The following is a 26,629-nucleotide window of genomic DNA, read 5'->3' on the forward strand; positions in this document are numbered from 1 at the left end:
CTCCAGTTCTGGGGAGGGGGGAATACGGGAGGAAACAGAAGGTTGAAGGGAGAAGGGGAGGGGAGTCATACTTAAGGGGGTTACATTCTGGGGCTGCTGAATTGGTTTTTTCCCTCCCCCTTTTAGACTCATTTTCTACCATCACCTTTAAGCAAATACAAAAGCTGCCAATGAGGAAATAATAAGACATTCTTAGGGAGCCAAAAAATGGCTTGAATTGAGTCAACTCTTATCCAAGGTACCTGCTTTGAACTGCTCAGGTTCTGGGCCCATCACTCACATCCAGTACTCTGGGCTCTCCATCCACAAATAGAATATCACTTTAAATCCCCAATTCTCTCCCCATCGCAGCCTCTCCACAGGAATACTTGTGGGACTTACTGTAATGTTTGCAATTATTTGCATTTGTGGAAAAGAGTATTAAGCTCAGTAGAAAAAATTATAACATGGCCCAAAGGTCAAATTACTAGAATACATCTACTCCTCCATTCATTTGTACTCTGCAGATATTAGCTAAATTACATTAGATTTTAAAGACCTAATTAGTTGGATCTGAGAAACCAGTGAAAAGTCAAGTTCCAGCGTGGTTTCTCATTACTCCACCAAGTGCAGCTCCCACAGTTTCTTATCACTGGAATGTCCAAACACAAAGGGCAGATGTTTTATTTCAATGTCATCATTGGGATAATCAGATGTCATTTTTGAGATGTGTGTGGTGTGACCATGGTTATTTGAATATTGGAGTAGAGAAAAGATATGAAGGAATCATAGTTGAAGAGTCTAAGGAATGTGTTTTGAAAAGTACAAATTCCAATGAAGTCTTGGATCATGACAGGGAGACCAAAATGACAACTGATGCACTGAGATGGACTTTACTTGGAAAGGGAAAACGGGACAGTCAAGAAAGAGGGCCAGCAACTCCTGCTGGTTGAAAAGGCACCAGGCGTCTCACTTGTTCAGTGCAGAAAGGCCACTAAAGAGATTTTTCCCAGCAGACACCTTTGCAGCCCTGGCTCCTCCTGTCAGCCTCCTCTCAGGTCTGGAGAATCCTGGTTGAAGTTAACAAACCCGGTGTGGCGCAGCGGTGCCCTGCACAGGGCATGCATATTAAAGCCGACAATGCTTACAAATGTAAATAAGGGCAGATTGATTAGGAACAACATTATCGCTGGGAATGTCGAACTCACATGCATCAGCAATGAGGCAAATTGGGGGCAGCCTCAACCCTGACCACCCAAGTCGAGCAGGCTTTTACACTGGTTCCTCTTCCTTTCTTAAAACGTTACAGAAACAAGGCCAATTAGATCCTCAAAGTAATTCATCTCCGTGTATGAAGACCACAGGGGAAGCGGCCAGTGGGGGTGGGGAGATTAAGATAGAGCTTGTTAGAGCCCAGGCTGGGGACTGCTGTCCTGGAACCCATGGTAGAATTTACAGGCCGAGACTATTGTCTGAGATACTGAAAAGTTAACCTATCAAACAGCGGGTGAGGGGGCTAAAGGAGCTGAAAACGCCAGAGATCAGTGTTCAGAACGTTTAGGAATTAAGTCAAACCCAGGGAAGTGAGCCCGAGTGAAAGGTTTGGTCATCGAAATGGTGTACATGTAGCTGCGTGGAGAGTAATAGGAAATCATTATGTGTGCATAGCTTATCATTTCATTTTAGAATTCCATAATCTACGCTGAAATTGCAATAAAGGAAAAACTAATGTTTTGGTCCAAAACATTGTATAGAATTTCGTAAAGAAAAACATAGCACCCTGCCTATAGCTACATGGTTACCTTTGCCACACAGCAAGCCTCAAATATAAGACTGACGTGTCTTTTTAGGGGTACCACCCCAAAACCTTTAAAAATTAATTTCCAGAGGCACGCACAAAACGGTTTGACTTGAAACGTCAGTAGAACCATTCAGTGAAAAAAACCAGAATAATATGTCACGTGTCCCGATATGCTATTTACCAAACATTATAATAAAGACCAGGATATTGCTCAAAGATTAAGCTTGCTCTCGGTCGAGCCCATTATTCCTGCGATCTTATTTATTAATGTACTGTCATTTGAAATGCACGCTGCTTGTCTTTACAGAATTTTCGCAACCCTTCCTAGAGCCGCGCACAAAATCACGTGTTCCTTCGGAGTTTTAAGTTTTGAATTTACGCGCTGGTCGGGTATTCAGGTCCTCCTCCCGATCTCAGACACTTATACACTCTTTGTCTCTTAATTCTGCAGGACACCCCATGCAGCCCAGGGTACCGCACGCGTTTCGCCAGTCTGGGATTCAGAGGGCAGGGCCTCCCAGTGAAACCAGGAAGGAGAAAAGGCTAGAGGGAAGGTGGTGAGGCTGGTAGGGAGGGGGAGAAAAAAAAGGGAGGGTGAAAGAGGAAGGAGAAAGGAAAGGGGAGATTGAAAGAAGGAGGGAGGGGGGAGCCGCCGAAGAGGAAGTAAGGCGGCGGGGAGGGCTGGCCGACTAGCCCCCTGCGGGAGCCGCGTGGGCCGCCCGGGTGGCCGGCGCGCCCGGCTGCAGTTCCTTTCGGGACGGGGCCGCTGAATGGGAAGGGACCCGAGCGATAAGCTATTGGCCGACCACGAGGAGGCCGCGCAGGCATTGGACGACATAAGGGGGCCGGACCGCCTTCAGGAATGTACTACGGCGCGTCCGGCACGTCCGTCCGCGCCGGTGGGGCGTGCGCCTCCCTTGGGCTCCCGGGAGCCAGCGCTGGAGACTTGGAGCCCGCCTGGCGCTAGCCGAGCGCATCCAGTTCCCTACCTGCTTGACCAGGGTTGCGCAGGAGTGGGGAGTCCGGAGCTCGGCGCGCGCGCTAGTGGGCGCGCTCGGACACGCGCGCGCGTAATAGGCCTCCGGGCCCAAGGAGCGCGCGCCGACTGGGCCTTAGGTCACGTGGTCGCCCGGGCTCCGCCTTCTCCCCCGCTCCTCCCCCTTTCCCTCCATCTGGGTTTCTTTCTTTCCTTTCCTTTCCTTTTCTTTCTGTTTTTTTTTTTTTTTTTTCAATGAACACACACCGTGTGCATCTTAAAGCCACACTGCCCCATTTCACGGCTTCAATCGGCTACTTGCTGCAGGGAGTGCCTCTGCAGTTCAATACTTTTCAAAAAGAAAAAAAAAGTGGCGGTGAGGGGAACCAAATACTAAAGTGAGACAGAATAGAGAGTTTGTGGGTCTGGTCTCTATCTCGGGGAGGAACTTAACTTGCAAAAGAAAAATACTCTCCAAAAAAAAAATTTTTTTTTTTTTAATAAAAATCGGAGCCGTGTAGGCAGTTTAATTTGTCTCTGACCCCAGGATCCACCTCAGACTGGCAGGTTTTCTGCCCCAACGGGAAGCGAATCCCCCTGATGTCTCGGTGACACTGGCTGCAGTGTCCAGGCAAGTCCTCGCAATCGGCGCACAATTTGTTTCAAATGAATCCAGCATCAAAGCCTTTATTCTCCTTTATGTCACGCTACTATTAAATATAACAGGATGCGTACCAGTTTGGGGGGAAAGGTTTAAAAGATTTTAAATAAAAAGGGACTTGTAGTTAATGAAAAGGGGGGAGGGTCCAAATGAATCCAAAAATAGGAAAGCTTTTCTCTCTTTCTAAAGAAAACATTTCTATTTCTCCGGTTGTTAAAAGGATTCTGTTGTTTCTCCTCTACAAACGTCGCATTAAAGAGTCAAATAAAAACGCCTCTGCCTCCACGAGACTGCTTCTGTGTCTGGATTCCACGTTTATAAAACACTGACTCCTTCAAACCTGGACTGTGCTGCCGTGGGGTTTAGAGAGGGAAAACGGGGGGGGGGGGAGCGAATTTTAAGAAAGGATGGCTTTCCCCAACGTCCTTACTCTCCTCTTTAACTTTCCATTTTGTTTATCTTAATGCGAGGCGTTGTTCCCTGCGAGAGCCCAAGTCTTCTCTTTGGTTATAAAAGAAAAGAGAGAAGGAAAAAAAAAAAAATCTGGCACACACTGGCGCAGTATCCACCACCCTGTCATTATTGGTGCAGGCCTGGGAATTCAAGCTGGACCTCCCAGTATTTGCTGCAGCTTGAGGCCAAGGTGCCTCTGAAAGGGTTTTCTTTGAAGAAATTTCTGAAATTGTTTAAGCGCTTAAAAAAATATTACATTTTCCCCCGTGTCTATCGCGAGGCAAATACTCATGTATGTGTGTGTGTGTGTGTGTGCGCGCGCGCGCGCGCGCGCGAGCAAAGCATCTTACAAAAAGAAGACACTGTTGAAAAGAAAAGGAATAAGAAAGAAAGGGAGGGGGAGCATTCCTTAATGGAAGTATTGCATGCGAGAAGGTTGGCGCTCTCGGAGGCTCCCCCCGAAGCCCGGGATGCACACACTGGGGTTGCCTACCTGGGTGGTCTCTCTACTTTGGTGAGCTGTTGCTAAGCAGCTAATAATAGTCATGTTTGCTGAGTAATTTCTGCCCTCCGCGAGCCAATCGCGTTGCAGAAACCCAAGCCATCTGACAGCCCCGGGGGCGGGAGCTCCAGCCTTTTTCTCTTTCGCTCGCTCTCTCCCCCTCCACCCCCTCCCCTCCTCCTCCTCTTTCTCCAAATGGAGAGAGTTCTTTTTTTTCTTCTTCCATCTCATCTATTGAATCAAGGAGCTGCTGCGGCCGCTGCCCGCTGCACACACACAGAGCGGAGTCCCCAGGTCCCGGGAGCGAGAGAGGCGCGCTGCACTGGGGCAGAATGGTCCAGCGGGTCAGCGAGGAGCACAAGAAAGCAGAGTCCGGGACCAAGCAGCCACCGCGAAGCCAGCAGCCAGAGCGCGACCAGCCCGAGCAGCAGCTTCTGGAGCCGCCACCGCCAGCAACAACCGCCGCAACTGCAGCGGCGGCGGCGGCTGCCCCGGCCCGACAGCGCTGAGACCCGCCGGGCGCCCACGGACCCCGCGGCGGCGGCTCTGCCTTTACCCTCCGCGGCCGCTCGGGCGACCCGTGAGACGCCGAGAGAGTCAGCGAGGCCGGCGGGAGCGGCGGGGATTTGCTGGCGCTTTCTGCAGTGAAGGGGTCGCGGCGCGGGGCGGGAGGCGGTAGGGGGAGTTGGGGACAGCCAGGAGCGCCGCGCGAGCGACCGAAGGACAGGCTGGCTCCACGCGCCGGCTCTCGCCCTCCGGAGAACTGGATGTGGGCAGCGGCAGCCGCAGAGACCTCGGGACCCCCGCGCAATGTGGCAATGGAAGGCGCAGGGTCTGACTCTTCGGCAGCGGCCGCGGCCGCAGCGGCAGCATCACCCGCTGTGTGAGCAACAGCAGGTCTGTCAACCGGAGCCCCAGCCCGAACAGCCGGCGGCCAGCAGCGTCCTCGCTAGCCGAGCGCCAGGGCGCGCCGGGAGCCCGCAGCGGCGGCAGCAGCGCGCCGGGCCGCCCGGGAAGCCTCGGTTCCCGCGGCGGCGGCGGCAACATGGCCTCGGCTGGTAACGCCGCCGAGCTCCAGGACCGCGGCGGCGGCGGCAGCTGCAGCGGGGCCCCGGGCCGGCCGGCCGGTGGCGGGAGGCGCAGGCGGACCGGGGGACTGCGCCGCAACGCCGTGCCGGACTGGGACTATCTGCACCGGCCCAGCTACTGCGACGCCGCCTTCGCTCTGGAGCAGATTTCCAAGGTGCATTTCAGTCTCTCCTCTCCTCCCACTCTCTCTTCCCTCCTCTTCCTCTTTGGAATCGTCCCCGCCACACACACACACAGACACACACACACACACACACACCTCCAAGGGGGGAAAAAAGACAAGTGGGGATTGAAAAATTCAAACCCTCCCTCCGGTCCTGGGAGGAAAGGGCTGTCGGAGGTCTGCAGGGGGTGGAGATTGTGTGTGTATGTGTGTGTGTGTGTGTGTGTACGTACGCGCCCTCCCCAGCGTGCCTTTTCCGGAGCACTGGAAAGCGGTCCACAGTGGACCACCTCAAGAGCCGCCGCAGCGCGGCACTGCCCGATGCCCCTAAGCCCCCTCCTCCTGCGCCCCTGCCCCTATTTGCAGCCTAAACCCCTGTAATACTGCCACATTTCTTAACATCTTGGAGGGGGAGGCGGAGTGGAGAGAGGCGGAGAGAGGAGGGGGGGAGGAGGGAACCGAAATAAAGGTGGTTTCCTTTTTTGGCAGCAGGTTTTGCTTTTGTTGAGCATGAAATCTCTGCTCCCTTAAAAATTATCCTCGGAAAAGGGCATCTCCCCTCTTCTTTTCCAATTTTTGAGCCACTTCATCTCAGAGTCTGCGGGGAAAGGGAAGTTGTAAACAAATTGCCACCTTAAATTCGCGGTGCGGGTCTGCGGAACAGCCGAGTTCATTGTGTTTACGAGGTTCGCTGAAATGTGTGGAATCTGGGGAAGGCAAGCACCCAGACAGGGGCCCGCCGGGGCTGCGGCCAGCGCCGGGGAAACGCCGCCGCCGGGAACAGCCAGCACCCAGCCAGGACCCCCGACTGCGTCGGCCTGGGCTCGCCCCCTGAGCACTCGGCTGCTTTTCGCGTTTAACCAGAAGGGAAGGGAGAGGAGGGGAAAGATCCATGTGGCTGCCCTCTTCCGATCACAAATATTGTCGTAAGTTGCAGATGGCTGCCCCATTTCCTAATTCAGCTCACACGGCGTCTCCCAACGCCATGGAAATGCATCGCGAGTGAGCTCCGGCGCCCACGCTCACCACGTGGATTCCAATTTACTACCAAGTCGGGCGGGGGAATCAGAATGGGGGAGCCCGCCATACATTGTTTCCAAAGCGCTCTTGTACCCAGTCCCTGCCTTCGGCGGAGCACCCCGAAAAGGGTGAAGGCTGGGGCAGAACTTGCGGGCAAGGGCGCAGTGGTTTGCTTGTTCTTAAATGGGCTCCCTCGCAGGGATTACGCAGCCCCTCCCTTCCCGGACCGGTGTGAATATTTCCTGTATCGAATGGTGTCTCTCCTCACTGCCTCGTCTTCTTGTTCCCGCAGTCCCCCTTCCCAAACCTTCAAGTCACTCGGGGACGCTACGCAGGCTGCGCGTGGGGGCGCCCCTGCTGTGGCCGAGGTGCAGCTCCCACGCTGCAGCCTGACTTTGATTTATGACCAGCCCCCCCCCCAACCCACCCACGCCGCTCGCGTTTCCTCTGGCCGACCTGGGTTCCAGCCCGCAGGGCACCCCCCCACCCCCCGCAATGCCGTCGCGGGATGCCGGACGGGTGCGCGCAAGCGGGCGTGGACGCGCGGCCCGCGACTCCCGGGCGCTCACTCCTCCCTTCTGCTTCATCCTCAGGGGAAAGCTACTGGCCGGAAAGCGCCGCTGTGGCTGAGAGCGAAGTTTCAAAGACTCTTATTTAAACTGGGTTGTTACATTCAAAAAAACTGCGGCAAGTTCTTGGTTGTAGGCCTCCTCATATTTGGGGCCTTCGCTGTGGGATTAAAGGCAGCTAATCTCGAAACCAACGTGGAGGAGCTGTGGGTGGAAGGTAAGAAACTCCGCGCCCGCCGCGGCGCCCTCTCGTCCCCCCAACCCGGGCCCCCTTCCCTTCCTTCCAATTGATAAAGATATTTGCCAGCATACACCTAGATCCTTTCTGTGAAGAGCGAAAACCCCCTGCCCGCACCAGGGGGAATTGTTTATTGTTTGGGCGCCTGGCCAGGAGCCAGGCCCGCCCGACAAAGGCCGCGCTGTAATCTACTCGGGGAGCTGCGCTGTGCGAGGTGTTGTGAGAGAGAGTGGCGAGGGCGGGCCGGCGGGGGCGCACGGGGCCCCTCCGCGGGACAGACCACTCCGCTCGGCCGGGGGGCCCCCAGGTCCAGCCGCCACCGCCGCTCGCCTCCGCCGCGCGCCCAGACGCGGCCAGAGGAAGGCGTCTGCGCTCCCTGCTCACGTCCTCAGCTTCCTTCCCTCCCCCACCCCCACCCACGGAGTCCAAAGAGAAAGGAGGGTGGGGGCAGAGAGAGGCCACCCCTCCGGCTGGAGGGAGTGTGCGCGCCCCCGGCGGCCGCGGCCGCCGCGCGGAGGGCGGGGGGCGGGAGCAACGCGGGCCTGCGGAGGCGGCGGCGTGTGTGGTCCTGTTTTTGGACAGCTTTCAGCTCTTGGGGAAAAAAAACATTTGTCTCAAGGTACAAAAAAGGGGGGGTGGGGGAAAAGGAGTTGAAAAAAAACAGTAAAGCACAGACTGGAACGCTTGTTTGCAAAGTAGATTAATGTTTCCTCGCGGGTGGGGGCTTTTAAAATGGAATTATTCTGGGAGAAGGCAGTTTTGCAGGCTGAGAGAATTAAAAAAAAAAATGTGTTTTAAGAACGCGGGTTTGGAGGGAGGGGCCATGGGAGCTCTCCAAGGGTTCTGCCAGTCTTTTATCCACATTCCTCAATTTGGGGGTTCTTGAAGTCTTTTTTTTTTTTCCAAGTGGTTGTAAATTTAAAATAGATCACACACAGAGACATACGCCGCCACCGCCGACGGAAACATTTTACATTCTTTTTGTAAATCTCTTTGATTCAGGGTTTTTGTTTGGGGCGGGGGACGGGGAGGGAAGGGAGTTGTTTTTGTTTTCTGTTGTTTTATTTTTTCTTTTTGCAACGTAACATTGTTGGTGTTTGGAAACTTTTAACCCCTGAACACTACCTAGGGAATCTTTTATAATAAGGTGGGAGAGATGGGTTGAGGTAATTATGTAGATACTTCTAACCGGAATATCTGAGGCATTCCTAGTGATATCTAAGACAAAACGTGGAAGCCTAAGAGTACATGCATAATTGCCTAATTGATTCCTCTTCAGAATAGTCTTGGAGACCTAGCCTTGGAGAATATTAAATCTTGCCTTGTTTGTGAAGATTCAGCTTTCAGTGTTTTGCAAGCATATGGTGGAGTCTTTAGTTGAGAAGTGACAATTAAAATAATAGTCCAAATAATTAAGACCAGAAAACATTCTTGCCTTAAGTAGCTTGGTAATTAATACAACAGTGTTCTTTGGATTGAATCCATGGGGTAATTTACCTCAACTCAGCGCCTCATTGTCATTAGTAGATAAAAGAAGGGTTTTATTAAGCACATATATTGTCTTAATAGCAAGTTTACTGTGCATCTATAATGGTCCTAGCACGGTGCTGGGCTCTGAAAGGGACGCTGAAGATGTGAGACACCCCCTGTGCACAGAATCACACACTTAAAAATATTAGAGTTGAATGTCAGACCTGCATTAAATTTGAAAGTTAAATGGCAAAAGAAAAAACCTTCCAAGGAGGTAGTGAGGCAAATTAGGGCAACTTAGAGCAGAGGAGGGAGGGAGTTCTAAGCAGAAGCTCAGAAAAGGGGTCAAACAAAGGCCCAAGCTGAGTGGACAGCAGCAGTGGGAGGTCCCCTGTGTGGCAGGGATAGAGTGCAGTAGCTCACTGGGGCCCTGGACCATTCAGAAATGATGTGATTGGCTAAGACTGTGGGGCGCTACCCTAGGTTCTAGGGCAGAGCAAGAGATGAGTAAATTTCCCTTTCTGCTACTTGGACCAACAAACTTGTTGGGTGTCAATGATGATGACAAAAGACCATATCTTGTTGTTTTGAGCAAGTCTTGCCAGTAGATTTTTAATAAGTTTGTAGACAACTAACGTTAACTTATTTGTGTGTGTGCGGGTGTGTTAGTTCAGCTCAATCGTGTCCAGCTCTTTGTGACTTCATGGACTGTAGCCCGCCAGGCTCCTCTGTCCGTGGAATTCTCCAGGCAAGAATACTGGAGTGGGTAGCCACTCCCTTCTCCAGGGCATCTTCCCAACCCAGGGATCAAACCCAGGTCTCCTGCATTACAGGCAGATTCTTTACCATCTGAGCCACCAGGGAAGCCCCCACTTATTTGCATAACATTGTATAAATATTTTTAGAAGCAACTATGTTTGTGCATTACATAACTCATTTCAAGTCCTGGGAGGAGAAACATGCTGGGGCTCTAGCTTAGTGATAGAGTCCTGGGGAATGACACACCTGAAATAAGACTCTGTGCCTAGTTTGGACCTCTGAGCTATTTTCCTTCCCATTCTATTTTGGCAGTTTCAGCGTGGCTCACTGATTCTTTGGCCAGATACTCCATACTATCACTTGTTAAACAACTACCCTTACCATTTATATTATCCCATGCCTTACCACTCAGTAAAGTAGCTATTATTGTCTTTATTTTTATAACCTGATAGCCTTTGTAACATTTTTTTTTTACTAGATGATTGAATTATTGTCCTATTTAAGTCAGAAATTATGGATCCTCTGTGTCTCCATGTCCACCTTGCCTACTGGTGACTTAAGTCAGCCTGTCTCCTGTTGCCTTGACTTTGATTTGCCATTCCTTCATTCCATACTTGATTCTTCCCCTGTAGAAGAAGTAACAGTTTCAATCAAAAGTGTAAATAAACCCAACCAAGGAGGCCACCATACCATTTTATAATTTTAATTTAAATTCAAAGTAGAGGTAACAATGAGGAAGTCTTGTTTGTGACATAGTGAGCTTAAGTGTTTTTATCAACAGCAAATAATGGAATTATTTGCTTTTCAGGGTAAGAATTCTCTGCTATCCTAAACTTTAGTAGAGTAAAATGAGAAGTAACTTGGAATGTAGGTTAATTTGCACTTTAGTGTTTTAGGTACGTTTTTCATCACTATCAGCAAAGAAATCTGTTAGATAGTCATTTCTTAATAGAGACTGCAGATATTCTGGGCATAAACAAGGGTGCTTGCTACACTAAAGAAACCAAGAGAATGGAGGTTGCATATTTTCTTAGTTAAAAAGCAACAGAAGAAAGGAAAGCATAAGAGATTTCAAGGGGAGAGAGTCCTGAGGGACAATTTGGAAAATGTCACTTCTTTTGTTGATAAAAGTTGACATGCATATATATGCAAAGGCAACTATACATCTGTACACAAGTACATTCATATCTAGATAAGACTGATTTATAGATAGTGTATTAATATCTTCACTTGCCTTTATATCTGTGTACACACATAGACTTACTACAAGTATCTTCGTATCTGCCAAAATAATGTTATCTTTTTAATATAGGCAGCAAATTAAAGGGATCCACTTGATAGGCTGTATCTTTGATTTGGCTTTCATGCTTTGTTTAACGTGCTGGGGAAACATGGCTTTATAAAGACAGTTTGAATACATTGGCCACAATGTACAGCCAGTATAAGCTCGATAAGGAAGATGTTTTTTATAGCATTGGTGATAAGAATTCTTTGATTCTGTAGTTACAGTCTTCATACAATGATTGCTTTTAAAGAAACTGTCAATATACCTTAGGTGCTAGCTTGGGTCTTAGGGTTATAGTATTTGAAAGTAAAAAAAATTTCAAATCTAGATTGCTTGTGAATGGAGTCCTGAGGATGGATGAAATAATATGTGGAATGTTTCAGTAACACCAGCCAGTGGCAGCAAGGTCAGCAAGAGAGTGTTACTTAAAAATAAAAATACTCATTCAGTTCTCAGTGACTGCTCTGTGTCAGGTACTGCCTGAAGCTCCAGAGAGATGTTAGTGAAAGACCGTCATCCCTGCCCTCAGGGGACTTCCACCCAGCAGACACACAGACCAGTGGCAGGATGGCTGGGGCACCTTGTGGGACAGCCGGGAGGAAGGGAGCCTGGGTCAGGGTCGGTTAGGGGCAGGGCTGGTGGTGGGGCATTCCAGGTCAAAGGAACAGCATGGACAAAGGTTCAGAGGACAGGGGTGTGGCCTCTGGGAGAACTCCCAGTGCTTCCCTTTGGTTGGGACAGCAGGTTTGAGGTGGGACACCTTGTGTCTTGGAAGGTCCAGCTATGTAGCAGGAGGGTCTCTGATGTGTGCAGGGTGTTTGGCGGGTGGTGTCAGCTGGGACTTGCCAGATCTTCCTTTAGCCATTCTTTGCCTGCCTCAAGGTTTACACTAGTATATTTGGCCTCCAGCTCTCTCCCTGGTACCAGAGAGCGTCCCCTGGATCTCACAGAAAGGAAATGCTTTCTTTTTAATCTCACCCATTTCTCTGTTGATTCTTCATTTTTGCTTAGCGCTTTTATCCTTCTGTCTCACTTAGTATCTACCTACCCCTCCACTCCAACCCTCTCTAAGAAATGCGTTTGTTGTCATGATTCTCCAGTGACAGAACATTCATTTATCTTTTTGAGCTTTTTGGTTTTTTCTCTTAACATTGCCTCCTTTACTGCAAAATATAACAGCCTTGAAATGAATCCACATTGTCTTATGTTTGGTTATTAACATCTCTGGAGGCCAGCATCAAAAGAGGAGGACACAAATTATAACTTGATTTTTTTTTTTAAGGCAAATGAACTTTTTTTTTTAAATGCTTGCTTGATATTTCTAAGTGCTCTAGAGTTTGTTGTTACTAGCATAAGCCTTCAGTGTTCTTGGCTGCTTTTGGCTCTAAGTTAGGCAGTTAGAGGAGATAATTGAGCTTCACCTTTTCAGTGTAGAAGAAGGTTTCTCACCACTGACATTTGGGGCTGGATGATTCTCTGTTGTGGGAGCTGTGCTGTGCACTGTAGGATGTTTAGTAGTATCCTTGGATTTTACCCCCTAGATGCTGGTAGCACTCTCATGGATGTGATCATTGTGTTTCTATTCATTGTCAAATGGCGGGGGGGGGGGGGGGGGGGGGGGGGAGCGGTTTGCAAAATTGCCCCAATTGAGAACCAGTGGTTTAGATAATAGGTAATAGATTTCAGTTAGAAGACCAATGCTGTGCAGATGGAAGGCTTTTATTACACTGCTAAAGCATTGCCATAAATGCAAAAGCTTTAAGATAACTCTCCCTCCCCATCCCCGTATTTACTGACCCAGGTATCTAACTTTTTTCGTGCAAATAATTTAAATTTTTGCTTATCCTTAGAATTATATTAAGTAGCAAGTAAAAACATCATGAAAACTTGAGAACAGGTGGGGGTAGGCCATAGAAGAAGGGAGAAGTGTTATATTCGAATACTTTTTTTTCCCTTTTCCTTTGGGTAACTTAATGTTGCAGATAGACCTCACTGGATTTCCAACACGGTAGACTGAAGGTTTTTTAGCATGAATGTGACTTTACAAAAAACAACAAAAGGTACCGCTGGACTTCGGTCATGCAGCAGTAACAGCTCCTTTCCGAAGCCCACATAGTACATGGGCTCTTGGTGATGCAGTTCTCCTCCAGATGTTCCTGTCACACACCGCTTTTCACCAGGTGCTCTTGTGCAGCAGAAAGAAACAACGAGGGACTGAAGCCCGTCTGCCAGGCAGGCAGTGCACAGACTCTGCCCTCTCCAAGGTTATCAGCCAGTTTCTGGTTTCTGGGGCTGTCAGTGGCCGTGGCGGGGGGGGGGTGTTGGCATTTCACAAAGGAGAGAAAGAAAAAGGCAACAGCTCCTTTCTGCTCCTTGGTCCCCTAGGCACTTTTAAAATGAAGACTATGTGTCTTAGATAGTTATTGATTAGATTCTGACAGTGGGCACATACATACAGGTGGAAGCAATTGTGGCGTATCTTTCATATCTGGAGAAAAACAATCAAAAAATAAATGCCCAACAATAAGTGCTTTAAAAATAACCTAGCCTCAGATGCCTTCTTCCTATGGCAGCTGACCCTCTGAATCCTTATATCTCTTTGGTGCCTGCCACTCTTGACCCTCTGACAAGTTTAGAGGTCAGGCTGGGCGATGGAGTGTTTCAGATAGGAGGAACGCTGCTTGGAGGTTCCAGAAGATGACAGCTTCCAGATGTATGAACCGCCAGATCAGTTTGTTTGGATTATGCGCCACAGCTGATGGCGAGATTAACGCTGGCTGGACAAGCTATGGGAGATTTGTCTGGTTTCCACAATGCCATGTTTATATTTCATTGGGATTTCTCCTTCAAAGCTGACCTCCCCATGACCCCTGCAGCTCTGTCCACTCGGGCTGAGCTGTAACTTGTCTGCCCTCCTTCTCTTATTGGGGGGTCACAGTTATGCAGTGGAAGAGGCTGTTTATGTGGCTGCCCCCCTACTTTGTTCACACCAGTAGGACTGAATCTGCCCAGATTTAACTCCTGAAGAGTAATCTATTCAACTGGTTGAGAAGAGGGGAGTGTTTTATTTTAAACTTTTTTTTTTTTTTTTGGCTTTTAAAACAAGTATGGAAATAGTTTAAATTATTTGAAAGGAGACCAGATTTAATAGAAGCCATTTTGCAAAATACACTATTTTAACTTAGCATTATTTTGACACTATATTGGGAAAAAAATGTTGAGAGAATTGTAGCTATGTGAGACTTCCCTAAATAATTGCCATACCTGAATAATTCTATTATTAAAATACTGTCATTTGCTTTGCTGCTCATCGGTTCCCAGAACCTTTTCTCCATCCTCCTTCCTCCCTTCTCCGTCACCTGTATCTCTTTGCTCTTCTCCCCTCTTCTCCTCTCTCCTCTCCCTCCCACCTATCTGTCTTCCCACCTATTCATAAACTGCCCAAATCCAACCCTAGTGGCTCTCTGGAATTACCAGTGTGAAATCTGAAATGGTAGTAAATCTGGTTAATCATAAACTGACAGGAAGGAGTTAGAAAATGTATTGTTTCAAATCAGTTGTGGGAGATACTAGATGCAGAGCTACCGTCTGCATCTTTAGGGTTCTTAGGTTGTATGAGGGTTGGTTTCAAGACTGTTTCTTTGATGGGGGTCTTATCAGTAGATGTGCTTCCCTTATTGAAGAGTCATGGCATTTTAATGAGCTTTTGAGGTGACTGTAGAGTCCACTGATGTGTGGACTATGAAACAAGTCCTAGTCCCCTGTGCTTAATGTGCCATGTGAGTGTGAAGGATTGGGCTCCATAGTGTTTCTGAGGTGGTAAGTGAAACATACACCGTGACATTCCAGCCCAGGCCCTCCACTTCAGGTGTTCCCCGGGTGGGACTCTCATCAGAACCAAAGGTAACTTGGAGCCTGGATAGAGGTGGAAGAGGACAGGTTTCCACATCCAAATTTTGGCTGATGCCACAGCATTAGATGGCCTGTCCTCACGAGAATCTCAGTTGACATCCCGAAAAGTAGACAACTCTGCTCATGAAGGCGTTTCTGGCAGCCCAGAAAGAGGGAGCTCCTTGGTGGAAGCACTACACAGTCATCATCAGGGTCATCAAAATATAAGCATTTTTATTACTCTTTGCTTCTAAACTCTGCATTTAGGAGCTTTATGGTAATACTTTTTAGAATTTTTTTTTCTCTTAATTGGATATAGGGTTGTTGTTTTCCTTCACTACAATATCTCACTTTTTCTCCATATATCTTTTAAGTTTGACAGAAATAACTAGCCTTTCAAAACAGTAGAATGCTGCCATTGAGGAAGTGCTTGACTGTTGTGGAGAGTTTTAGGAGTTGTATTTGCAGAAAGATGCCTCCTGTCCTCGGTCCCTTCAAGACTGTGACCATTCTGTTGTGTTGGGAGCTTAGAGCATAGCTGGAAAAACAGATGTCATGTGTTAAGGAAACTCGTTGGTGGGCAGTCAGGTACCTGCTAATGAGTGACAAGTTTGTTGTTGGAGAGATTTATAATGTGGAGGCAGGGCCTTATGTCTAATCCAGAAACCCAGGTGTGAGCAGGCCCAAATGGTCCACACTGCATGTGGGTCCCAGAACACCACTGGCTATGGAGGCAAGGCTAGTGAGAAGCAAGCCTCCATACCGCAGCACAAGCTTTATCTATTATAGTTAAAATAAATGAAAAACAGTAGACTTCCCCAATTTAGCAACCAAGATAGTCTTCAGTTATTGATGAAGCATATATGAAAGGAAACAAAAAGAGCTGGAAGTGGGCTTTGTTAAGTCAATGTGCGTGATTTTTCTTTTTCTTTTTTTTTTTCCCTTTTAAATCATTGCTTAAGGGCTTCTGGCCCCTAGCTCAGGAATCCTGCCCAAAAATGCCAGATGTATTACACAGTCAAGTACTGCAATGTAAACACTCCTCTGTGCCATGAGACAGGGTGGTCCACCTCCTATTTAAGAAGAGCGGGAGATTGAGGGAATGAGAGGGGTTAGCCTTCTGCAGTGAGCACAGTAGTGATCCCATCGTCTGTAATTTTAGCTGCATAGTCAAGATTTGTAACTACAAAAAACCCAGACAAGTTAATACTTTAGACTAGTAAGGAAAAGCAACTTGAATTGGGATGCCAAAGAGAGAAAGATGTGGCTTGGATAATGTTGCTTCATTGGGTCAGATAAATTTATATAAAGTTAAACAGAATGGTGGGGTGAGCTGATAGGAAGAAAGCTATTGTCTTCATAGCAGCATCCTCAAGCTACTATGAATGAGCCTTACCCTTATTATTGGCTGCAAAGAGAAGCCAGCTTCTTTCACAATCCCTTTATGCTGGTTGGTACACCTTCTGTGTGTAAACCTGAGATTTATCACAAGGCTGCTCTGGTGATTTGTAGCCGGGGTGGGGGTGGGGGTGGGGTAAGCCAGGTTACACTGCAAAATGAATGGCCTTCCAGTTTGCTCCCAATTTCTAAATTTAAATAAATAATTTACTAATTATGATCATTTGGAGGTCAGAAAGCAAGCACTTCCGGCCATCCCTTCAGTAGAATGTATCTTATGTGCTGTGGGCAGTTCAAGGAAATTGGAATGGCTAGACAGATGTGCACACCCAAATAATCAAATACTAAGCAGTGCTTACAGTGACTAGATTCAGGGTTTTTAAAAACTAATAGGAAAGTGTTTTGTGAGTTAGGAGGAAATGGGGTTTCAGCTTGGACTTCGGGAATTGTTAAAACAACCTATGATAATATCATCTTGATTTAATAAATCCATTCTGTAGAATGATCTGAGAAAATTGCTTTAAGAAACATTGATGATAAAAACAGGAACTTTGAGATTAAGGAAAATGTAGGCTTTTTGATTCTCTCCTGCCCTCCTCCCTCCCTCCCTTTCCAACCACTTTTTTCTTTCTCGAATTCTCCCATCTTCCCCACCCCCATTCTCTCCCTTGATTTCTTTTGCTCCTTCAGTGGAGAAACCAGAAAATCTCACAAAATAGACGTGTAAGTATCACACAGTATCTTTTTAAATAGAAACTTTTTGAAAGATAAAATAAGAGTTTTCCCAAACTACTTAAGACATTCTTTCCTCTTACCTGATTTTCCCCTTTGAGAATCATACAGTGTTGTAATACATTTAAAAAAATGATACCATCATTTTAATCCACACATGATCCAGAAAAGAGCTGCACATGTTTAATACCTTGCTTAATTGCAAACAAAGCTTGCAATTTGAGAGAATTGGGATTAGGGCTAAATATCTATTAACTGCTCTTTCTAGAGATTTGAGGGATAGGATGACCCTTTTTTTTTTTTCTTTTTTTTTTTTTAAATAGGCTACAGTTTCACATGGCTTCCAAAAGAAATCTCTCTCCCTTTTTGTTTCCCACACCAATTGATTTATCATTTTGCTTGCAAGCAGATCCAGAATGTTAGGGCAAGAACACACTCACTTTTTTCTCGTAACTTTTTTGTTGCGGACCGAAACCAGTTGACTTGAATAAATTTTTCTGAGGCCTGAATGCAGCCAGCAATGTGGAAAAATCTCGCCATTCAGGGCCGTCTGAATGTACATTTCAGCCACACAGTAAGCTGCATTGGTAGGCACTGGACTGCTAAATACAACCATTTTTCGCAGCAGCGAGTTAGACAGGTGATTAGCATAATTAGCACCGAGCAGCTATACATATGGTAATGCTGAGTGTGTAAATGCCGGCTGCGGTGTAAAATTTATGTCAGGGGTCGGCAGGGCTGTGCGAAAGTATTGTGTTCCAGCTGCAGGTCAGGGCCGCCAAAGCTTACCTCCTTTTCTCTTGTTGGTGAATACACCAAACAGAAGAGAAAGACAGAAATATAACAGATACGGCTTTGATGGAACAGCCTGGTTCTGTGCAAGAAGGACTGTTCTATAAAACACATGCACACACTCACACACACTTGCAGAAATCCCATTACTTTCTCTACAAATTGAGTTTACTTCATGCAGGGTCCACATGAGTGGTGGCGGCCAGAATGGGACGTTTGGGTAGGTGAATGGGCCAAATGATTTCAAGGGAGGGAAACTTCTCTGTCGGTGAAAATTTTTAAAAGGAGTTTAAGAGTTGTGCTGTTGGTTTTGTCCCCATCCTCTTGTTTCCCCTGGCTTGCCCCACCCCTGATTCCATCCACTCCTTGTGTCGATGGTGTTTTCCTTCAGATTAAATGGGGAAGCCTCCCCTCCTCCCTGGGAGAGCTAGTGCAAGCATCTCTAGAAGAATGGGAATTGACCACCATGGAGGTGTTTGTTCACCTTGAACATAGTAAGGTTCCAACACTCCCTCTTCCCCAACTGCTTGACCGGTTTTAGCAAAGGGCTGGAAGAGATGTTCCTTGTGTCTCAGGGTAGCTATGCTCACCATTCCACCTACTGCCACTGGGAGACCCATGAAATTCTTCATGGATTAGAAAAGAATCGGGTAGGTTTCTTGTTTAAAAAAGGAGACAGTCTTCAATAGTTGATGTCCTTCGGAAGGCACCACAAGGGAATTTATTGCTAAGAGGAGTTGAGGCAGTTTTGCCCTGGAAGCATTTTTTTCTGCCACCTCCCCCCAGCCCCACTTTTCAGCTGGTGGCTGTAGGGACTGGTGGTGGTGACAGAATATAGTTCACACCATGCTGACCTAGTGATGAAACTTCCTCACAGCACCAGGGGGTCCTTATGCATCGGGCCCCTAATCCAGCTAATCCTGATGGCAACACAATCGTGAAAGTGGCCCCCAGTGACGTGCGTCTCCCCACACAGATGCAAGAGGGAAGGGTCAGTGCAGGAGACGGAATTCCACAGGGGCCAGGGAGCCTGTGTGCGAAGGTGGGGACTCAGATCATCTCCCCCACCCCAAGCTGCTCAAGTAGGAGGCCAGTGAAAAGAAGCTCAGGCTGGATAATGGCAAGGAGACTGTTCAGAGCGGAGAGGTGATGTCAGCCTCACAGAAGCCCGGGAGAAGGGAACTGGGGTTAATATTATGCAACAGCCTGAATGCTAGATAGAGAGCCTGCAGCTTTGCAAAGGCATTCAGTTTTGTTGTTGTTCAGTTGCTTTGTATTTTTATTTTTTAAAATAAAGACATTAGGAGGGCTTAAACTGAGAACTTAGAACTTGGTAACAACAGGCTGTCTTTGGTCCCTGGTTCTTCCTCCTGGTCCAGCATTGCCTCTGAGGAAACTTGCCACTCTGTCGGATCCTCCTGGGCTTGCTCAGCTCCCGCAGAAGGACAGGACTGGGGTTTACATCTGCCTGCAGTAGCATTTGAGCAGTCAGGGGAAATCACTATAGGGCCTGGGACAGTCCACAGCTGGGCAAGTATGCACTTAGAGATACAGCCAAGCTCCACTCGGCCACATTCTGCTGGAAGCCAGGGACATCTTGAGCTCTGCGGGCTTGACTTCACTCAGCCCCTCTTAGGTGGGGTTGACCGCAGTCCTCATTTGCTGCAGCAGCAAGTGACCAGTGAAGAATGGGCCTCCTGACAGACGCAGTGTCATCTTGGGAATTGGTGGCCCTGTAAGAAATACCGGGTGGGGGTGGGGCAGTGCAGGCAGCAGGTCCAATGTGGGCAGAGCGCTGGGCTGACCTGATCGTGTCCGACAGGGCGAGCAGGCGGCTTCAGGAAAGCCATTCAGAGGAAGCAGCCCGGGTGGGAACAGATGGCACCACAAACAGCTGGTGTGGGGGCTAGTAGTAGGCGCATGCTCAGAGCCCCTGCTACCACGGCACTTGGCCCTCCTCATCCCCCCACGCAGTCCCCGGGGAGGCGTTGCAATGTGTCTGTCCGGCTCTTGTCTTGTTTTTGCTGTTTTCATGGCACCGGGCTCTCTTCATGAAGACAGATCCTCTTTGGGCTATATGACTGTAGCATTTTCCCATGGCAATACCCAAGGGCACAATCCCACCAGGAGGAAAAAAAAAAAAACAGCCTAGAAGCTTAAGCAGCATTTGGCTAGTCATGAATAAAAGAGATGGGTGGAAGAGTGACTGAAACTCACAGCCCAGAAGTTTTCAGCCCATTGCCCAAATTACTGAATCTTCATTTTTTTCCAGTTTAGAAAATGAGCTGGTGCTAATAATTTTACAGTTACACTCTTTTTAGAGATTTGTACTTTTTCATTCTCACAATTACCCATCGCAAGATTGAAAAGAGGACCTGAAGCAACTAAAGGGGGGGAAAAAAATCTGTCTAGAGGCTGTTAGATAATTCATGGGATTAATCAAATGCAAATGCCCCACTTGCATATACACAGACCCCATTTTCCTAATTGGACTCTGAGTGGGTACTTTTCAGGCTGAAAGGGTCATTTGTTTTGACTGATTGACTTTTGAGGCTTTGGGGAGAATTAATATCTTATACAGATGACTGCCTGTTCCCAAGGCTCTGTATTGAGGCTGTTCATTCATTTATTCATCCGACATACTGAGTGTGAGCCGAGGTGAGTGGGCAGCGGACAGTTCCTCCCTGAAAGGACTTGGAATTTATTGGGAAAAACACTTTGGTTGGTCCTTCAGAACATCTTTATGTGAATTACAATACGCTTTTGGCAAAAGCTTTTTGCATGAATGCCACAGATGTTTATTAAGCTCTGTGCGAAAGGCCGTGCTGAGGAAGGATCCAGCAGAACATCATAGGGAACGTCTGGTGTCTGCCACGAACTGGAAGGGCACTGACCTGGAGGTGTGGACCCGTGAGCAGAAGGGTCTCCCAGCTATCTAATGGCCCTTCTTCACCTGGGAAAATTACACTTAGTTGAATTTGGGGAGGGAAGGATCAGCCTAACTTGATCAAGAACTTTTTTGCAGGAGTGATCCTTTAGACCCCACTTCTTCGAAAGAACTGGCTTAAGCCTCTGATTTCCGAAAAATGAAATGGTAGACTTTGTAGGTCAGGAGGCTTAGAGCAGCTTGTTCTCTGTACCCTCATCACTCTGCTCCTCTAAGACAGCCCCTCTGGGACCACGGGAAAATGGGGCCTGTTCATTGCTGCCCTTGGAGTCCTATGGAAAAAAAAACTATCTCCTTGGTGGTGGTAAAATATCTGAGAGGTAACATTGCTGTCCTTTAAATAAAGATAGCAATTATTCGTCCTGTGTAATTCTAAAAGCTCTGTTGGTAGTCTGGCATGTGGAACTGGGCACTCCTGAATTCATATCCTTGCCTGGTGCGCAGAAGCCCCGAGGGTTGCAGGGCAGTCGGTTAAAGGCTGACTCCACCTCTGCAGTCAGCTGGGAACCTTGGGCAAGTCACCCAAACTCTGTAGCTGTGTTTCCTGCTCTGTAAAGGATGGGTGACAATACATGCCCTTCAGTAGACAAACTAGTGAATGGAGGCCTGCTCAGCTCCTGGTTAAGGGTTTGGGAAACTTCACCTGATTGTCAGTCTTTACACCATCCTATGAGGTTAGTAGTGTCATTTTCACCCCACATTACAGAGAAGGTTACTGAGACTCAACTATATCCCAAACTTCAGCTCCTCGAGTGGCAAAGCTGGGGCTCAGAACCCAGGTCTTCTGATTTCTGTTCCTATCATCTGTCCATCTGCCCCGCTCCAGCTTGATGGGGACGTAGCACTAAGCAGAGAAGAAATGGCAGCCTGCTCCAGCATTCTTGCCTGGGAAATCCCATGGACAGAGGAGCCTGGCAGGCTACAGTCCATGGGGTCGCAAAGAGTCAGACATGACTGAGCAACTAAGCATAGCACAGCAGTAAGCAGAATGTTTAAAGATAAGTAAATAATGAGTGTTGGAGGGCTTTGCAAATGGAAAGCACCACAGGCATATAAATTTTATTTTGTGTCCCAGGATCCTCAATATCAGTTTTCCTGAGTCTTGTTCAAAAAGTTCGATTGTTATTTTGTTGCTTTGTCTGTTGAGTTTAGGAGAAGGAAAAATTATGAGAGGACTTCAGACTATGGTAGAGGTGCATAATATTATTGCATTGAGTTTATTTTTAATTCAGGTGCCTGTCAGGTAGCTTTCATATTTTTCTCAAAAAGTCGCATGGGAGTCTTAATTTTATGTGTTCTCTGTAGAAGGATTAAGAAATAGAGATAAAGCCCCCCAAAGGGAAGCAGGTAAACATTCATAAACCACCACACGGTAATAACCACATTCACATGGTTGTATCCCCACATCTATATCACAAATGATGGATCTTATGGGTCATTCTGCTCAGTAGTCAAAAATGACTATGCAGTATTGCACAAATATGAGATTATTTTTTAAGTAATAATGAAGGACTTTGACCTTGACAATGATAAAGAGAAGGGAGCAAAACATTTCCCCCATGCCACACCCATAATTTCAGTCACCTGAAATGGCTTCCTGAGACCACAGCTTCACACTTGTGCATGCTGACAAAGATAGTAAGACAAGGAACATCTCGGGAACCATCACTGAGCTGTGATTTTAGGATAGGCATTTGCTAGAGGAGCAAAAGTCAGCAAGTCCATAAAACTGCCCTGTCCAAAGGGGTTTCTGTTTCTGGTAGCTTGTTGCAGAGCGCCTTGGCTGGATACTGATGTAAGCCCATGTGAGTGCTGTGCAGTTTATGACACCGGTTCACCCGAGAAGGAGCTCAAGTCTGCCAGTGCAGCCAAGCGAGTGATTAGGTCATGGTCTCACCAGGCTCCAGCCATTCCAGCCTTCTTTCTCTCCCTGCGGCAAGGCAAACCTGAGGACTTCATGGTTGCTGGTTCTTCTGGCCAGAATGCTGTTCCCCCAGCTCTTCCACGTCAACATCAGCATTTCTTCCTTCTAGGTCTTCCCTGGCAACTCCATCTAAATTGGCCTTTCACCTGCTCTCCACCACCCAGTAACATGGGCATCACCATCTTGATTTCCTCCTTGGTACTTGTCACGCCAGGAAGCTACCACATTGGTTTGCTTGGGTACTGCCTGTCTGCTTCACTGGCCAGCGAGCCTCTTGGAATTGTCTTAGCCACTACACGCCCCAGTGTGTAGCACATAGCACTGAACCCCTCAAGTGTTTACTGGCTGAATGATTTATGGTACAACTATCAAAGCAAGTGGGTATCAACTAAACTTTTTAAAAAGTTACTGAATAGTTTTTCAAAAACCTTCATATTTGTTTGTGTAAGATGAAGTATTAAGTAAAATATGGTCGCATAATATGGAAAAATAACAGTACTCAAAAGTAGGACATAGCATAGCCAGTTGAGGAAATTTTAGAATTCAGAGCCCTTCACCTCTAGTTGCTAAATCTGCCTGTGATAAAAGTCTTGGTTGAAACTGGTTGTCACATTAGCAAAATAGTCATATTTATCACTAGACCAAAGAGGTGGATGAGCAAAAAGGTTTTTAAGTCTACAGATATGACAAATATACCCCTTTATTAAAATGTAGGTGTTAAATATACATCTTAAAAATTCTGAAAAGATGATGTTACGGAATTCCTATCTTGTAGGATATGGCATCATTTCTGAAACCCACTGTGATAAATTAATTGATTCATTAAGAGCTTGGTCTAGAAGAGTTTTAAGTTTTTAGCAGCATGAATCTTGCATTTGCTTTTTATTTTTGTGTGCACTCCCCTCAGGTCATCGCCTTATTGGTTATAGTTACAGGCAGCTTATTGGCGGGGTGGGGGGGTGGGGGGTGTGGAATGTCTGTGGTCCTGCTTGGATGTTGTTTGTTTTTATCTCATGGTTTTAACTCACCTGACATTTTAAGCTTCAGTAAAGGTAAAGCAAGTACTACAAGTTTGTAAACAGAATGAGAAATCAGGTACTATGCCAGTGTTTAAGGAGACAGGTGGAAATATAAATGATTGGTATGTGTGGGGCATTGATGTCTTATATCCAGAGAAGAGGAAGGGACTGAGCTTGCTTTTTTCCTGAAAAGGCTGTTTGGAGCTCCGTGGTGTGCAACTCTGTGGCTTTTCAGAAGTGACCTCTGGACTAGTAATTGGCTTTTTTTTTTTTTTTTTTTTTGGCCTCAAACAGCTTTTCTATCTCTGGAGAACGTGGATTGAGTGTAATTCAGTTCACTAGCTAATTGGTTGAAATAATGCATAGTGATTCCTGCCAGAAGGAGCCAGACCCTGCCTGCAGGCAGCTTTAGTGGAGCATCCTGAGAAGGCCTGGGGCGTTATGTAAATTCCTGCTCTATTGCAAGTTGCTTCCTAGGTTTTCCTACTGTCTTTAACTTTGCATTGATTGCTAGGGCCTCAATAATTCCCTGGGCATTTATCAAAGTCTTCTGCAGCATCTATTTAGATGTTTAGTTTTTATAGCCAACTGATCATTTCTCTGTCTCTTCCCCTCCCTCTCTCTCCCCCTCTCTTCTCCCAACCACCCCTTCCCACTTAACCTCCCCTCCCCCTTCCTCTTCTCTCTCGAACACACACAGTATGCTCGGCCTCACCTCACAGAGTTCTGCAGTGGCCTTGGCCATCTGCGTGAACCTGCACAGATGACCCTGCCAGTCTGCAAATCTGGACTAGTTTTCCTAATGAGGGCATTATTTGCTTTTTATCCTGCTCTCTTGTTTATAAAATATGCCAAGAGAACTAAACAACCCGCTGTTCCCAGTACTTATTTACTTGCTCAAACCAAATGTTTATGTCCTTGAATACTAAACTTGAAGAAAAGGAATTTCTCCTCGTGGGAAAGCTGAGGTGATCCCTGAGGGTTCTTTCTGAAAGATAGCTGAAGGCCTGCTTTTCAGTAAACATTCAGCTTACAGTGCCTGTAGGAACTGGAGTGTGTGGGTGCTCCAGGATTCCCTTACGTTTGCTGCCCCTGTGGGCCTTCCGTCAAAACCCTTACTTACCCATGTTGAATCAAAGCAGCCTCTTCAGAGCTTCTTCTCACAGCACCCATCCATGCCCATGGCCCATCTGCGCACACAGCCCCGTCGGGAAGTGAAACTCCCTTCCTGCCATATGTTGCAGCATCCTGAGCTTGGCATGTTCTAAAGCCCTAATTGAAGTATAACCGAGGACCTGAGGAAGAAGAAAAGCAGTTCTTAGTAACAGCATTACTTGTGCTTTGTTGTGCTGGCTTTTCTCATGCCCAGCCGTGGCTGCCTGCTGGAGATTCTGGGGTGGGGGTTCAGACTTACTAGGGAAGCTTCCAGAACACAGGCAGCCCATCCCCAGGTGACTCAGAACCTGACAATGCTTTCTGGATGCTGAACACGTGAGTCTGAGGGAGCAGGTTCCAGGGCCTCCCAGGACAGCCACGGCGGATCCATGTGGTTCCTCTCAAGTGGGATTTCCCCTTGTGCATCTGACATGAATCACATTATTTATTTTCTCCTGGCAAGTTTTGTGCTAAATACACATTTGCCACCTTTCCTTATTTCTTTTTCCAACAAGGAGAAACATTTCCTTGTTACCTTTGCCAGATTATTTAGGAGAAGAGTGTAAATTGAAGCCATTTATCTTGAAATGCACTGCAGGGCCACATTGTTTATACAAGTGAAAGAAATTGTAACAGGGGTATTTGGTCTAGTCTGCAAGGAGAAGGTGTCTCAAGTTTTCCTTCCCCTCCCCCTTATACATATGGTGCATTAGTTAGAAGGTGCACAGAGCACGCATTAGGTTTGCGTATGTGACAGGCAGGACCATTGTTAATAGGTTTAGTGAGTATTTTTTATATGTTTGTTATTCGTAGAGTTAACATTGCCAATCATAATAAAGTGAGTGTTACTCCTCTAACATCAGCCATACATTTTCATGATCAGAGCTCATTTATTACGTACCCTGCTCCTTTTAGTTAGATAACAGAATGGGAATTTGGGGATTTTGCTGTTCTAATTGAAACCTCTACGTGTTTACCAGTTGGTGGACGAGTAAGTCGTGAATTAAATTATACTCGCCAGAAGATTGGAGAAGAGGCTATGTTTAATCCTCAACTCATGATTCAGACTCCCAAGGAAGAAGGTGCTAACGTCCTGACCACAGAAGCGCTCCGACAGCACCTGGACTCTGCACTCCAGGCCAGCCGGGTCCATGTATATATGTATAACAGGTAAGGTGGTGGGGAGAGCGTGCTGGCTTTAGACTCCTTTGTTTTAGTCAATAAAAGTTGCTCTGGAAATACACCTGGAGTGTTAGTTAGTTCAGGTAGTTTTCCAGTGCAACGATTTTTAAAGTCTTGATTCGTCTCTAGAGTTTAGTAACATATGAATTACATTACTTTACAATGTATTTTCAGTAAGTATCTTGGCACTCTACCCAAATAAGTATGGTCCTTCAAACAGCCATTTGGGTGGCTGCCTACCCATTCCAAAGATATTTCACTATTTTAGACATTTCTGGACCAGTTACATTTTCGTCAATTCACAAAGAATAAGAAAGAAGTTACTTCTCATTACTTTGTATATAGTACAGATGCTAACAGTTGGTGTGTGTTACCAAAAGCAACAACAAAAAAATAGTTTGAACTACTGTGATGAATTCCTGGGGACAGGTAGGCAGAATAAGGTGGATTAACACACCTTTGCAAAATACTACCCTTCAACTTCGTAGCTGATTTAGCAATGCTGTGGATGTAGTAGAAGCATAGGAAGAGTTCTGGAATGAAACCACTAGTCTTCTTACCTATCTAAACAGAGTGTAGGGACTACATCCTATCGATTCTTGTCCCCCAACACTTAGATCAGAG

The 26,629-nt window shown here is 46.9% G+C and overlaps 1 protein-coding gene and 1 long non-coding RNA gene across 6 annotated transcripts in view; one reads left to right on the top strand and one right to left on the bottom strand.

The window, feature by feature from the left end:
* LOC122673066 overlaps window positions 1-2,889 on the bottom strand; it is a 78,562-nt gene extending 75,673 nt beyond the window's left edge. The window contains exon 1 of the long non-coding RNA XR_006334571.1: window positions 2,770-2,889. This is a non-coding gene — a long non-coding RNA (uncharacterized LOC122673066). The remainder of the gene's footprint in view (window positions 1-2,769) is intronic.
* Window positions 1-26,629, top strand: part of PTCH1 (patched 1) — a 69,309-nt gene that overhangs the window by 3,120 nt on the left and 39,560 nt on the right. For 2 of the 5 annotated variants that reach the window (XM_043870649.1, XM_043870650.1), the window contains exons 1-3: window positions 4,330-5,615; window positions 7,238-7,430; window positions 25,804-25,993. In XM_043870649.1, coding sequence (XP_043726584.1) covers window positions 5,418-5,615; window positions 7,238-7,430; window positions 25,804-25,993 — 581 coding nt within the window. In that variant the 5' untranslated portion in view covers window positions 4,330-5,417. Of the gene's footprint in view, window positions 1-4,329; window positions 6,551-7,237; window positions 7,431-7,992; window positions 8,071-25,803; window positions 25,994-26,629 lie in introns of those variants that run through there. The other 3 variants (XM_043870652.1, XM_043870651.1, XM_043870653.1) reach the window with 3 other exon arrangements.

Source organism: Cervus elaphus, chromosome 16 (genome assembly GCF_910594005.1).
Source record: "Cervus elaphus chromosome 16, mCerEla1.1, whole genome shotgun sequence".
NCBI lineage: Eukaryota > Metazoa > Chordata > Mammalia > Artiodactyla > Cervidae > Cervus > Cervus elaphus.